This window comes from Macrotis lagotis, chromosome X, assembly GCF_037893015.1.
Source record: "Macrotis lagotis isolate mMagLag1 chromosome X, bilby.v1.9.chrom.fasta, whole genome shotgun sequence".
In the NCBI taxonomy this organism is placed as follows: Eukaryota; Metazoa; Chordata; class Mammalia; order Peramelemorphia; family Peramelidae; genus Macrotis; species Macrotis lagotis.
The window spans coordinates 489,843,681-489,859,338 of NC_133666.1; the positions used below are offsets into that span (position 1 = coordinate 489,843,681).

General features: G+C 37.8%; 1 protein-coding gene across 1 annotated transcript; it reads right to left on the reverse strand.

Moving 5' to 3' along the window:
* Window positions 1-200: 200 nt before the first annotated feature.
* On the reverse strand, window positions 201-6,234 carry CBLN2 (cerebellin 2 precursor). The gene is made up of 5 exons (XM_074202780.1): window positions 5,872-6,234; window positions 5,348-5,433; window positions 3,394-4,067; window positions 745-864; window positions 201-507 (listed from the first exon to the last, which is right to left on the reverse strand). Exons 3-5 carry the CDS (start codon window positions 3,754-3,756, stop codon window positions 310-312), a joined length of 681 nt encoding a protein of 226 aa, XP_074058881.1. The 5' UTR covers window positions 3,757-4,067; window positions 5,348-5,433; window positions 5,872-6,234; the 3' UTR covers window positions 201-309.
* Window positions 6,235-15,658: the final 9,424 nt, after the last annotated feature.

Sequence of the window (15,658 nt, forward strand, 5' to 3'; positions counted from 1 at the left end):
AACCAAAGAAGATCAATGATACCAACAATAATTTCTGAATTATAATCACAGTTACAAATTTCCCAAGTCAATAATTTCATTTCTCCTAAAACCACTGTCTTCTAAAACTAATGAGAAAGGAGCAGGTTCCAGAGGAATTGTCAATATTCAAAGTGAATATTGGAATTTTTGGAGGAGATCATTCTTCTACTGCCATAGTCTGACTGGATGGTTGGTAACAAGTTTCGTGTTCTGGAAAGGTCAGGGAATTATTAAGTGATGATTTTCTGGGTCCAGACCATACCTTGGGCTCCACCCCAGGGCCTGTGTTTAGAGAGGAAAGACCAAGAAGCCAGAAAAGGTCGAATATTTCCATCCACCCATGAGGTTACCCCTTTCCAATTTGAGGTGTACTTTATCTTCTCTTTCCATGTGCAGCAAAACACCATTGCTAGCAGCTTCTCTGGTAACATCCTGGTCTCCTGCAAATGCTGAAATCACTGGGTAGCCATTTTGCATTAAACTTACCTAAAAAGGAAAGTGACAGAGCTAAATTGCCTATCTAGTAAATGAGGGTATGCTCTATTTTCCTATTCTATGCTATCCTTCCCAGCCCACTTTTCTGATTAGCATCTTCATTTCAGGGGCATATTGGATGGAAGAAAGCATTCATAGAATTTCTTACAAATGTTTCTTCCAAAGATTAACTTTACCAAAACTCTTCTCAAAAGGGAAAAGACAAGAGAATCATCAAATGTCACCTACCTGGATAGTTTGTCTGTTATAGACTTTGACAACATGGAAACTGAAACTATAAATCCCTTTCCTTGGTGCTACAAATATGCTGGAAGCAAGATCGAAATGGTTGCCAATATTTACTAATACCTGCAGAGGAGAAAAGAACAAAGCACCAAAAGCAAATCAGGTTCTGTCTACACCCAACCCCCACCCACTCTTCCATTTGCCATAGAACAACAGGCAACTAGAAATCATCATTCTGTAGCCACTCCTGAAAAGAGATGGCAGAGTAATTAAAATATCCTGCTGGGAAAGAAGTTGACTTTAAGGATGTGGAGAAAGGGCCAGAGTGGAGAGTATTTATGTAATGTTGGAAGAGCAATATGTGACAATGAGCAAAAAAGAATTAGATCATAACTTACTGTAAAAAAGGGAATTCAAAACCAGGGAATGAGGAACTAGAGAAACTGCAAAAATACGCTGGTTAGAATAAAGAGGTATTATGTTATTGCAAGTGGATTATACTTTACAGACTTTCTTTAACAAAACCGGGTTTCTTACTGAGTGGGTTAGAAGAAGGATGGTGCAAAGGGGGAGGATTTAGAACCTTGCTGAGACTAAAGAGACTTGAATAAATAAGTGAGGCAATTTATTTTTTCCCCAGCAAGAGACATTCTCCACCCACCAAGATGCTTGTCAGAGTAGGGGAATACTGCAGCACCAAATACATATGATAATAATGATAATAGCAATGTCCTTGTGGGCAACATATTATGCAAGATCTAGTGAATTCACACCAATTATTTTTGTTGAGTAATCTTTAAAAATGTATAGTCATATTATTTTTCAATGTTCACAATATTTTAGAATCTGAATAAAAAAGGATGCTGTCCTTTGTTTCCTCACCTAAAGCCCTTTGTCAGATTTAAATAAAACAGCTTTAGAACAAAATAACAAGTTTGTATTTTCTGTATTGGAAAAAAAATGGTATTTAAATCTTAGTTGTTATTTGAAACTTCCAAATGGAATTTCACCTGACAAAATATTCTCTTGAATTTAGTTCAGAAGAGATTCTTTGTTTATGATAGAAAAAAGTAGATCTCAAAACACGGTGAAATGCAGCCAGTACCATTTACGTCAATGGTTTATCGAAGCAAAGTCTGCATTAGACTTCATCCACCTTCTGCACACTCAAAGCCACTTTACTTCCTAGTCAGTTGCTGAATTAGCTCCTACACAAATACTCAGGGGTTTAATTGTTAAGAGCTTTTTGGAGAATGGCTATTCTCGGACCTTGAAAAGGATACTTTCTAGACTCTACAGAGATAGAGGAGGGAAAAAAATAGAAAACTCAGGATCTTAACCCCAACCTTTTGCATTTCAGGAGACTAAGCAGAATATATTTAACTTGACTTGTGGAAGTAGATGAATAGGGCTAAAAGTGGGGGATAGGGAGTGTACGCTTAAGATGGAGAATTAGAAATAAGAATTAAAGAAAAAAACTAATACACCCCTGTGGTTTCTATTATCCAGCCTCAAGGATATATATTGACTTCTCTTCCGAAAGGCAGATTAAACAAACAAAAGAATTAACTTTAAAGAGAATGGTATTAAATGAAGTTATAAGTCTTTCCAAAACAAAAACAAACTACATGGTGGAGCAGTAAAAGAGAAAGTCCCAGTGCTCTAAAGATAGTGCCGTCAAGGCGTTAAATCTGATACTCCTTCTGAGACTTTTACAAAACAATAGGATAAAAGAGGGCACAATTTGGGAACCTAGTTAACGTGGGTAAATAACTGCTATTTCGTATTGGTTTGAAGCAAAGAAGAACCTTAGAAAAATGTATTACTGTAAATTCTCTTTCATCTTGCGAATCACTGAATAGAAATAATAAGGGGAAAAACATAACTTCTGCAGTCATGATTCCGTAGGCTGAACCTTAATTTGAATCCTTGGGATTTGAATTGTGCAAACAAGCCACTTGAACCACTTTAAGATTGTACTTCCTTTTTTTCAGAAACTAGAAACTTTTAGATCAAATTCAAAAACCTTAGTCCACCTTTCCTTTTTGCTGCTAAAATCCAACAACAAAAGATACCCGTGGATACAATGATGATAAGACCTAGACACTTTTCCCAAAGGAGAATGGGTGATTTGAGAGAATTGGGGGGTGGGGCGGTAATTAATCAGTCTAAGTTGGTAGTGTTTCGAAGAGGGAAAATTCATTATAAAAATCCTCTCTTAGCTATATACAACGTATGGAAGCAAAAACATTTAAACACCACAACCACGACCCTCCCAAACACACATACAAATAGGTTTTTCATAAAAGAACTTCGAGAACTGAATAAAATAAGTTTTACAGTTAACTCTGCTTCCCTGTTAGATTTTTTAACCCCGCCAATAGTGTTAATTGGGGGGGGGGTGTTGAGGGGGTAGGTAGAGAGCAAAGGAATGGTAAAGTAGGGGAGGGCAGAGAGAGACAGACACGGAGACTGAGATACAGAGAGAGGCAGACAGAGACACAGAGAGAGACAGCTAGAGAGAGAGATCAAAGTGCCAGACTCAAGCAAAGATTTTGTAGAATGTAAAGCTGTTGCGCCTTGCCCCCCCACACACACACACACCCCGTTCTTTGAGGACCAGCGAGCGGGCATGCAGTTGGCGTGGCTGACCTGGTCGAAATAGATGGTCATGGTACGGTTGCTCATTTCGGATGGCTCATGGTTGGTGCTCCGAATCGCGGAGAACGCCACCTTGGCACTGCCGGAGCGCACGGAGATGCCCAGGGAGGAGGTGACCGCGCCGTCCGCCGACGGGCTGGAGTCGCACACCACCAAGCACTTGCCCTCCAGGACTATGGGCTCGGTGTCGTTCTGAGCCCGCACCGGGCAACCTGCAGGCAGCAGCAGCAGTAGCAGGGCCAGCGCCGCCACCAGGCAGTAGCAGCAGCCCGCAGGCTCCCGCAGCGCCCCCCGCCGCCTCAGCCTCGGCATAGTCAGCAGCGGCCAGCAGCAGCCCGGGCGAGGCGCCGGCATCGGGGCGCTGCGAGGGGGGAAGGCAGGTGGGGAGAGGGGAAGGGAGGGGACGAGGAAAAATGGAGGAAGAGGAGAGGGTGGGGTGGGGGAAGGTGGGGAGGGGTGGGGGTTGAGCTGCTCTGCTCGATGCTATTCTCCCCCTTTTTTTTTCAGAGAAGGTTCGAAGGAGACTGGGGTGGGAACCAGCTGAGGAATGGGATGGGGGAGGGGAAGGGAGGGAGGGAAGGGGGTGAGCTTCTCCTCTCTCCTCCTCCCCTCTTTTCCGATGGTCAAGGCAAAGTAGAGTGCTCAGAAAGTAGTCAGAATCCAACCTGTCAACGACAAAAAGGAACAAACCTATTCGATATAGACAAGGAGAGGTGAAGAAGAGAGGGAAAAACAGGTGAGGGAGCCTTTCCCTGCATTCCCTCCCAGGACACACATCTTTTACTCCAGTACACTGTCCACCTATATCCGGTCCGAGAGTCTGAGAAACCTCCAGGTGAAGTGCAAAAGGTATCACTGCTTCCCGGCGTGAACGAAAGTGTGTTCATGGTCCCCTTTCCCTTTATCTTTCTGTCACTTTGGTTAGTCAAAGCTAGCCCACAAGGATAGCCTCTTCCCTGACCCTTTACACCTTATGTAATCCCAGATCTCCAGGAACAGGAGAGGGAGTCCCAAAAGAAAGGCTAAAACATTTCCTACGTCTTCCGATAACTGTATTTCAGTACAATTGTCTTTTGAAACCCTCACTACGGAACCCTTTTCCTTTTCTTTCCTCTTCTCTATTTATCCTGGTGTTGTTGTTTAAACAAATAATCTTAGCAGAGGTTTAGCGAATCTTTTATCTGTTTTCTTTCCAGAGCATGGGTCTTTTGCACTCCTTAGAATGAATATGATGGAAAAAGAAAGAGGAAAAATCCAGTGATTCTCACCTCGCACTACTGCATTAAAATTAAAAAGTGATCTGAGAATAGCTTCGCTACTTTAGCAACCCCCTTTCAAGACCTCGGTATATCTTCTTCCCCCAACAAAAGCGCAGGTGAACCACAGACAGACACCGACCTCCGTTTCCAAGCTTTTCTAAGCTTCTGTTTCAAACCTTCAAGCTCCTTCTTCCTCTGTCTCTCTCTCTCTGGAATTCTGGAGAACCCTCCCCCATTACTGATAACTTATGCTTCGATTTCTGCACTTTTAACCTGTTTCAGGGCTCACTTTAGCTTCTGGTTTGTTTGTGGATCCATTTTAACCTAGGCATTTCATTTTAATAAAACGTTGAGAAATGAAAAGCAGAGAAATTCCTCCTTTCCATTACGTCCTCCCAGCAACTCTTCCAATATTCTTTCTAAGAAACCGAAGTTGCTTCTCAATTGCTACCCTTTAAACTTGAGTTTCACAAAAATGATTTCAATTATTTTCCCAGACTCTAAACACTGGGAGTGTTTTCCTGCTGTGGTTCTCATTTTATAAATAGATCAATAGATCAATAAATAAACAAATAAACAAACAAACAAATAAATAAATGAATGGATTTACGAAATAGGCAAAACGGTCCAGAAAAGGGAGGGGGGGAGGAAGAGGTGCAAGGGGGTGGATCTTGATGTATTGTTACCTGGTAAATCCATGTTAGGAGAAAATTGCTGGTTAGGTAGCTGCCCGTAAACTTGTAATGCTTAGAGCAAACGAGCCGAGATGGTGCTGGCAGAAGAAGAGGAAACCAGAGTCATCTCATTCTCTCCCGCCCAATGCCAATAACCTACCCTTTTCTCCCTCCCTTCCCCTTTTACACATATATACACGCACCCTCACGGTCTCAAACATACTGTACACAGGTACCCAAGCTAAATACTATTCAAAGGGGCTACTTTTTAGCTAGCCGACCTCTAGTCCTTAGTCAACTGGTCCTGAGCTCCCCGAAACAAGCCCAGGTAGCTCATCTCCTCCGGAGCCCCCTCTTCAGGTTTTTCTCCCCCCCCCCCCCCAGGGGCCAGTCCCTCTATTTTCCTGACTGCATTGAGAACAGCTGGCAAACGCCCTGCAGTAGCAGCATCAGCATCGACTCTGTTGTTGGCCACCGCCTCCGCCTCCCACCTACCAACCCTAGCCCCTCCCGGCACCCCAAGGTCCGACTCTCACCCAAATACTCGCATCAAAATGCTCCCAGAAGATGCTCTATTTTTACAGCCGTTCCCAAGAAAGGCACAAGTAGATTCAGTTCTCTCATTCCTTTCCGATACCTTCTTTTCGTTTTCAAATCTCCTCCAAGTTTTAACCCTGAATTGTAGGACAACTTTCATAATAAAGAAATTGTCTTTCTTTTTTTTAAAAAAAGGGAAGTCGAAGAGAATTGAGGAAAGGGGGAAGCAGGGAAGAAAAAAGGCACAGGACTGTGCTGGTTTAAGAAAAATATTTGGAAATCCCGAGCCTGGGAAATGTCAGATCTGGACAGGGTTTGAAGAAGCGCAACCCGCCAGGGTTCATGTGTCTGCTGCTCCGAACCTCCGGACTCATTGCGCGCGCTGGCAGTCTCCGTTTATTTATTAAAAAGCCCGTTCAGAGCTCTCTCACCCTGGAAACCCTCACCATGCTTCTGCGGCTGCATCTGGAAGCTCAACGCCACATTCTAAACATGATCGTGGGCCGCCACCTAGTGGTTCGTTTCCGTATCCTGGCCTCCATCTCCTACGCGGGAGAACTCAGATAAGAGGATGGAAAAGTATGGAATAGAAAGAGGAAAGAGGATCAGAGGGTATGAATAGCATTTGCTGATTGAATTATTTAACGGGGGCAATACTTGGGCATTTGTCAGGAATACAAAAAAATTCTGCATGCTTAATTGCTCTCCCCTCACCACCATCACCCTCCCCCCCAACCTCACCCACCACCCCTACCCCAACTTAAATGAGAACTTTTATTTTTGTGGTTTCTTACACCTTTCCAAGACTATGCTGTCAAGATGATATCTACATTACAATCAAGGTTGTTACTATTGTATGAAAAGCGATTACACAGCTCAGAAGGTCGTGCCAGTACCAAGTTGATGAAAGGAGAGATTTAAATATGAACTCTTCTCTAAACTGACATTTTTAGAAAGCTCATTTAAGAGAAGCTTGCTTGAGTTACATTTTAGATTGTTTTGATGAGACACTATTTAGAAATTAATCTACTCTCCTGTAATATGTAGAAAAGTCATAGTCATAAGAGCAGGATTTCCATGTATGATTGTTTACTTGACATCACATATAAGCTATCATTTTCCCAGATGTTCTAAGTAACTGTGGTGGACCATCTCACTCCTTATACACGGTCCTTTTAGGTGGTACATTTGAGGGTCTCTTTCTATTTAGCCAAAAGATGAATAGCTGACTCAGCTTTCCTGTCATACTCAAATCATACAATTACTGGCAGCTAGTGAGATGCTAGGCTCTTCCTGAATTCCTTGTGCAATAGATGGAATTACATAACATGAACAATATAGATCATCATCAGGTCAGCCCTCAATGCAATGCTGTGGCGTCTCCCTCTAGGAGCCCTTAAGTAAATATACACTTCAAATCAGTTCCACTGGGATAAACCTGTAAGTAGGATTGCTGGCAGTTCGAAGCTGCTGTATCTGTATCTATTTATGTAGAAAACTGAAATAGGAGGATTATTATAAAAGTTAGAGGAGGAAAAGGGAACACAAAATTATTTGTGAAAGTACAGTTTGTAAAAATGTTTGTAATGTTGAATATTTCACCAGAATTTCAAAATACCAAATTCACCAAAGGTAAAATTGTTCTTTACTATACTTCAAAGATCTGTAATTTTCTTGATATGGGAATCCATCCCATATTTTTTTTACTTTGATAGTGAAAAATCTGGATTTATGGTTTCATCATTATGGGAAACTCCCCTTGTGAAAACACTGTTCACTGATTCATATCAAATTATAACTATTTTACAAGGAGTCTTAGAGATTTGAGGAACTGAGATTTTAAGAAACTTGCCCAAACACAGCATGTATTTCAGAGTCTTAAGGTAGATCTATGTCTTCCTGCATATAAGTCTAGCCCTTTATCCAAATACCTTCATTTTTGTTTTTAATTACACCTGATATAAATAGTGATTGTTACAAAGAAGATTCAGGAAAATTAATTTTAAATTTCCAGAGGCTGTTTCCTGTTTGTGGTAAAATTTAAAAGAGGAGAAATAGGAACAATTATTATTTCTTTTCTTTTCATAGTTATTTTAATTTAGAAATTTTAGTTATTGTTCTTTCATTATCTTTTATTGATAACACTCTTACTAATTGATAACACTCTTACTAATAAGCTAAGTTTATCAGAATAGCCAAAAATGAAAGACAAGAATTTTGGGCACATGAAGAAAATTTAAAACACAGACTGATACTAAATTGAATTAATTTGGAAAGCTAATTAGGAAGAAATATCTCACCTAGTCATTTAACCTTCAAAAACACCTACATTAAACACCTTTTAAAAATACAATGATATAAAAATTTATTTTTATGATTCTAAAAGTATATTCTTATGGAATAAATTAATATCACATTTGTTTCTAAGTGACATTGAAGGGCTTTTTTCCCCCTTACAAAAGATATAACCTAAATCTATGTAGACTACTGAATTATGGAGTGAGAGCAATATATATACATATTCTTATGTAATTGAAAAAAAAGCTGATAGGCTTAATTTTATTCTTGCACATTTTTAAGGGAAGTTACTTCTTTAGAATGATAAGTAATAAGTTAAGGAAAATAGAACTCTATTTATTGTCCCATTTACAACAAAAAGATAAATTAGAGAAGTGACTATACATTCAGTTTGGATGTATTAATTCTGATGTGTATGCTAAAGTTGTTTTCAATATTTTATACATTAAAACTTGGATTAATAAAGGCTTTGTGAAGTTCTGCTTTGAACTGCAGTTCAGACATTGATTGAACCATGTCACACACACACACACACACACACCTTGCCTTATACTAATTTTTAAAATGCAATGTTGCTACTATAAATAAAGCAGCCAAAACAGTAGCACCAAATATGGTAAATTTCCAATTCAAACCCTGGAACTTGAAATATTTACATCTAGATTAAACAGAAGTCAACAAACATTTATTAAGAATCTTTTATGTGGGGCGGCTAGGTGGCACAGTGGATAGAGCACAGCCCTGGAGTTAGGAGTACCTGAGTTCAAATCCGACCTCAGACACTTAATGATTGCCTAGCTGTGTGGCCTTGGACAAGTCACTTAACAACATTGTCTTAAAAAAAACTAAAAAAAAATCTTTTATGTGCTAGGCCTTCTACTAAACCCTGAAGATACAGAGAGAGAGACTAAAAAGAAAAGGAAAATGAAAAGCCAGTCCCTAAATTCATAATTAAGGCAATAATGAAAACAGCTATGTACAAAAACACTGTACATTCATGATGATGGAGACAATCTCATAGGGAAGGCATTTAAAGTAAGGCACACTAGCAAAGGCTTTTTGCATAAGGTTGGGTTTTGAACTGAATCTGGAAGGAAGTCAGGAAAGCCAAGAGGAAGAGATGAAGAGTGACAGAATAACAGACAAGTAAGATAGCCATTGAACACCCACTGAATGAAGGATGGAGTATTGTGCTCAAAAATCACCAAATAAATCAATATAACAGGTTCATAGAGTACATGGATAGTAGCAAGAAAAAAAAACTAGAAAAGTAGAAAGAGGCTAAGTCAAGAAGGGCAGCGGATAGAGCACTGGGGTTGGAGTCAGGAATACCTGGGTTCAAATCCAACCTCAGATACTTAATAATTACCTAGCCCTGTGGCCTTGGGCAAGCCACTTAACCCCATTGCCTTGAATAATCTAAAAAAATAGTCAAACAGACCAGAAGTTCTGATAATAGTCTCATTTCTAAAATATATAGAGAACTGCATCAAATTTATAAGGTCACATGTCATTCTCCACTTGATAAATTGTCAAAGGTTTTGAACAGACAGTTTTCAAATGAAATTAAAACTATATATGAAATCATATGAAAAAATACTCTAAATCACTATTGATTAGAGAAATGCAAATTAAAACAACAATGAGGTATCATTTCACATCTATTAGATTAGCAGATGAGAAAAAGGGAAGATGATCAATGTTGGAGAGGTTGTGGGAGGATTGGGACATTGATGCATTGCTGGTGGACTTGTGAATATATCCAACATTTCTAGAGAGCAATATGGAACTATGCCCAAAGAGCATAAAACTGTTCATACCCTTTGACTCAGCAATTCCAATTCTAGGACTATATCTAGAAAAAATTGTATAAAAAAATGGGAAAAGTCCTATTCATAGCAGCTCTTTTTGTAATGGCAAAGAATTGGAAATTAAGGGGAGGCCTATCAATTGGGGAATGGCTAAAGAAGTTATGGAACATGAATTCTATGGATTATTATTGTTCTATAAGAAACCATAAATTGTTAGACTCTATAGAATCATGGAATTCGACTTAGAGGATCTGATGCTGAGCGAAAGGAATAGAAGTCAAGACAACAATGTACATATCAATAACATTATGAGATGAACAACCTTGATGGACTCAACTCCTCTGGACAGTGCAGAAAGCTAAGACAATTTTATTAGACAGGCTGTGGACTATATTATCCTTAACCACAGGAAGTAAAACAAAACAAACACAAAGAAAAAAACCCTACTGAATTTGATGAATACTTTATAAAAAGTATCTCTTATGTATTTCTTTCCTTTAATCCTAATTCCTCACGCCAAAAATTAATGCTTTGTAAATATGTTTAACAAAATATGTATGTAATATGCTAGACTGTTCCCTCCTGAGGTGAGGGGGGTGGGAAGGAAGGGTGGAGGGAAATTTTGTAACTTTGAAATATGCATGTAAAATGGATGAAAATTAAAAAATAATTAAAAAGTCAAGCAGAACTGGAAGGATTTGAACCTGGAGAAAAACTTATTAAAGAGGGTAGAGAAGGGAGAAAGTTATATTGTCAGTCCCAAGCTTAAGAAAGATCATTTTAATAACTAAGTAGTTGAAATGAAGTGGGGAGAGACTTGAGGCAAAGACTATTGCAGTAGTCTAACCCTTAGGTGATAAGGTAGTAGTAGTGTCAGAAGACAGATGGGGATATATATGAGATGCTACAAAAGAAAAAGGAGAATCATCAGAAACTGGCAAGTGATTAGATATGAAGTTGGGGAGTAGGGGATAAAAGGGATAAAAAGGGACATCTAGCTTTCAAGTTTGGGTAATTGTGAGGATAAGTGGTAACATAAGTAGAAAGGGGAAAATATAATATCATACATTTTAACAAATTAAAACCAAGAAAAAGTACTTTGTGTACTTAAAAAGGTCTTATATCTTTAATTTCATCTTTTCTTTATTTCCTTTTTTGTATATTGTTGTACTTACTGGTCAAATTCAACTAATTTTTTCTGATCTCAATGTGTAGACATAAAGGATCATACCATGAGCCAATTAGGAAAATAAAAAATAGTTTTATCTGTCAGATCTATGGAAGAGGAAGAATTTATGACCAAACAAGAGATAGAGAACATTATAAATTGAGAAATGAATAATTTTGATTACAATAAATTCAAAAGGTTTTGCATAAACAAAGCCAATGTAGCCAAGATTAGAAGGAAAACAGAAAACTGGGGAACAATTTTTACATGTGTCTCTGATTAAGGGCCTTACTTATAAAGTATATAGAGAACTGAGTCAAATTTATTAGAATACAAGTCATTCCCCAACTGATTAATGGTTAAAGCATATGGACAAGCAATTTTCAGATAAAGATATTAAAGCTCTCTATTGTCACATGAATAAACACTCTAAATCATTATTGATTAGAGAAATGCAAACTAAAAGAATTCTTAGGAAGTATCTTATACCTGTCTGATTGACTAATATGACAGAAAAGGGAAATGAACAATGTTGGAAGAGATGTGGGAAAACTGATTCACTAAATCATTCTTATGGGTAAAAATACTTGGAAATTTTTTTTTTACTTTCTATTTTAATTTATAGCTCTTTAGGATCAATTTTCAAATCTACTGTGAAATATATAAAGTATGAGTGAGTGCAGTGTCCCCAACTCCCTTAAGATTCTCTCTTCCTATATTAGGGCTGGTTTGTTCCCCATACCTCTCCCCACTCTGAGAATTAAAATGGTTCCAGATAAAGAAAATACTAATACAGCACATTCTTAGAACCCCAGATTTCTGCTGTTAAGAAACTACACATTGCCACTCATGACTGAAACTTCTGAGCCCCCATTGATATGCTTCCCATTTAAACAAATAAGTTGTTTTACTATTTATTCCTAATTATGGCATATTAAACACAATTCTAAAAAATAAAAATCAGCATTTATAGCACTTAGCATATCGCATAATAATAGAACATATTAACATAACAGTCTATCCACAGACCTAGGTCATACTCTCCATCAATGGTCATAGTGTCCAGAAACCTATCAACATGATACAAATGATGAAATCAATGTTTACATAGTAATGGACGACTGCAAGAATATAGTCCCTAGTCTGCTGTTCTTGGGCTCTTTCAGTTGTAGTCTGTAACATGCCTCATTGTATGGACATCATGACTCTTCTTCTGAGTATCACCACTCTCCAAATGGATGAAATTGTTTTTCTTTTATTTATCACTGATCCAGAGGTAAGCTCTTTGAAAAATCAAGAGAATTATGCTTAAGATTTGCAAATTACCTTATATAGGTTGCTTTTCCTAGGCTTTAAGGTAGTATTATGGTCTGGGGGGAGGGAGGAACACATTTCCCTTAAGACTAAGATCTACAAAACTATTCAGATCTTATTCAAAGAACAGAAGACTATTAAGGGACAGAGCTAAAGAGTTAAACCTATATGAGATTTCTGCTCTCTGAGGGTTGTGAGTAAAACAGGTTTTTTTTCCCCAATGAGTTCTTAAAACATCAGATAATTCTTCTGTCTCCAGTCATTCTGCTGATCTCAGCTCAAAGTTGCTATTATTTTCTATACTCATTCTATTTCTCTTTTCTGACACTTCTTACTTCCATTAACTTCTGTCTTCTTGCCTCTATTTTCTAGTTTCAGTATATAGCTTCTGACTTCTAACTCTTTGGTTCCTCTTTTCTTTCTTGACTCAAATCAGAGAGTCCCCCCTTGTAATGACCTATCTCTTTACAATAAGTCAAAAGTACACATTTCTTTTACATATGACACAGTTGGTCAATATATCATTTTCTCATAATATCCACAAAACAGTTCTTTCATTCAGGTTCCCATCTTTAAACTTCTAAAAAGAAATATTAAAATGTGTAAAAAATTAAAACAACAAGAAAGATGTGCAAATTAACTTCTGGAAAACATTAGAGCAGTAATTTTTTTCATTTCTTTTTTTTTCCATTTTTTCTTCTGAGAGACTGGGGGATTTTTTTCACTTCCCTTAAGAACTATCTGTGTCTCATCAAGTACTTTTACAAGTCTCTGTTTTTCTAATATATTCTCAGAACTGCCTGTTTCTCCTCAAACTGCTTTTATGGATATTTCTCACAGATGTTTTTTTTTTTCCTGTCACTTTCAGCAAATAAAATATCCAGATGGGAAAGGGGAAATGCTTTACAAAGACACATATAACACACGTTTATTAATTCACCATTCTTCTTTAGAAGTCTACCATTATTATATATTAAGCTAATGTTTAGGTTAGTTTAGAACCAGACTGTGAATAAGTGTAAGAAAAAAAAAATTGAAGACCTGGCGATTATGGTACCCACAGAGCTTAAGATAAATATGTTTCATTTTAATTTTTGAAAATGCTGAGTCAAATTGATCTAATTTTTATTGACCAGAATGAGGAAGGCAATAGTTCTTTATACTTTCTATTTCTGAAAGGCATTACATATAGAGTACTGTGAACACCTCACTTCACTGCATTTACATATAATTTAGATTTCAATATAAGGAGAAATATCTTTGATGAGGAAGAGACCTAAACCTTTTTTCCCTTAGTAAAACAATTCACAAGTTTTGCAAACATTTCAGATTTTGTATTCAAAAAGAAACAGTGCAGCTAGGTGGTGCAGTGGATAGAGCACCTTCCCTAGAGTCAGGAGTACCCTAGTTCAAATCCGGCCTCAGACACTTGAAAATTACCTCGCTGTGTGGTCTTGGGCAAGCCACTTAACCCATTGCCTTGCAAAAACCTAAAAAATACAAAATACAAAAAAAATCCCCAAAATCTGTCCTTTCAGAAATTTGTTTACAATCTAAAAATCTAATTTCTCTCTTTTGAATCCCCTCTCAGGACTCAATATTGGAGACTCAATAAATTTGAATCCTGCCCAGATTGCCTTTCTGGAGCTTCATTAACTGAGATTCTCTCTGACTTTCATTCTGAATGAACACTCTGTGAAGCTGGTCAGAACTTATTGCTAGAACCTGTGGATTGGCTTTTTCCTCACTGGACTCTAGTCCTCCTCTGATTGATGTATGCTGAATTTGGGAGCTGCCAGCTTTACTCCCAAATTGGTGTGGGTTCTTGTCAGAATTGCTCTCAGATGCCTTTCATGAATAATGATCATCACCTGAAAAATGATTGTTGTTCTTGTTAAGGTTTTTTAAAAAAAATTGTTTTGATGTGTCAGAGTAATATATTTAAGCAAAAGATCTTGGACTTATGGTAAAATTTCTTGACTACTCTGCTTCCACTGCCCTCATCTGCAATTTTTAGTTTATCTTCACCTGAAGAATTATCATTTGATGAGATTATGGCTTTTGGTTTTGTTTTCCCTTCATTAAAGAAGACCACCACTTTGATTTAGTGATCTTATTTTCTACTTGAGGTGGGTTACATTTTTTTGTCTGAGGTCATTTTTAGTTTCCTTTTCAACAGATCCATCATGTCCTTTTGGTGGTCTCTACTTTTTCTTTTTCTTTCAGTCTCCTCTTCCCCCTGTTTTTGTTCATTTCCACTAACCTTACTTTTGTTATTGGAATGCCTTCAGTATCATCGCTAAGAGATTCATCCAACTCACCTACCTTCTTACAATACCTGCTGTTACAGATGTCTCTTTTTTTTTGTTCTTTATGCCTTCAGCTTCTTCCATGAACTAGAGGATGCTCTTGGTCTCCTTCACATAGTGAACTTCCTGCTTCTGTTTGTTTTCTGTTTTTTGTTTTTTTTTTTCTCAAATATATGTTTCTTCCTCCTTCAGCAGTTTCTACCTTAACATTTCTTTCTCTCATTCCCATTTAACTATAATTCTCTGTTTATAGGTCTAGTCATATAGTACTGAGTCTGTCTTAGCAAACATTAGCACTTCCTGCTTTCTTTACCAGCAAGGGTTGAGTCAATTTCATTTTTTCCTCCTATTTGACTCAAATAGCTAACATTCCACTGAGTGAGTTCCAGCTCTTTAACCACATTAAGCATCTCATTATTACTTTTCTCATGCTTGAGGACAGAAGTAACCAGTATCTCAAATTCCAGAGTCATATTGAACATGAGAACTGTATTGCTGGGCACACTATATGCAGCCTTCAGCACAGTCTATTTGAACTCCTATAGCTTAATGAACTTGAAGAGGGAGGGGGTAAATATAACAAGACTTCAGTGTTTTGGTGTTTGTAGAACTTTGAGAGACAGTTTTTGAATGACTGAACAAGACTGTTGTATTGCTTCTGCTCCATAAAGATGTGTGCTAAATTGAGCTATACATCACTGATATTTGTGGTGGCCTCTTTTACTTGGGCAAATACATCACAAATTTCAAGGAAATATCCTTTGTGGGCTAGCACAGCACCTATGCCTTTAACAGCAGAGAGGTTCTTAAGATCATTTCTGAAGACCTGTTTGCAATTGGTTAGGGCACTATTATGATGTCACTTTTCCTTCTTTCTGATTTCTGA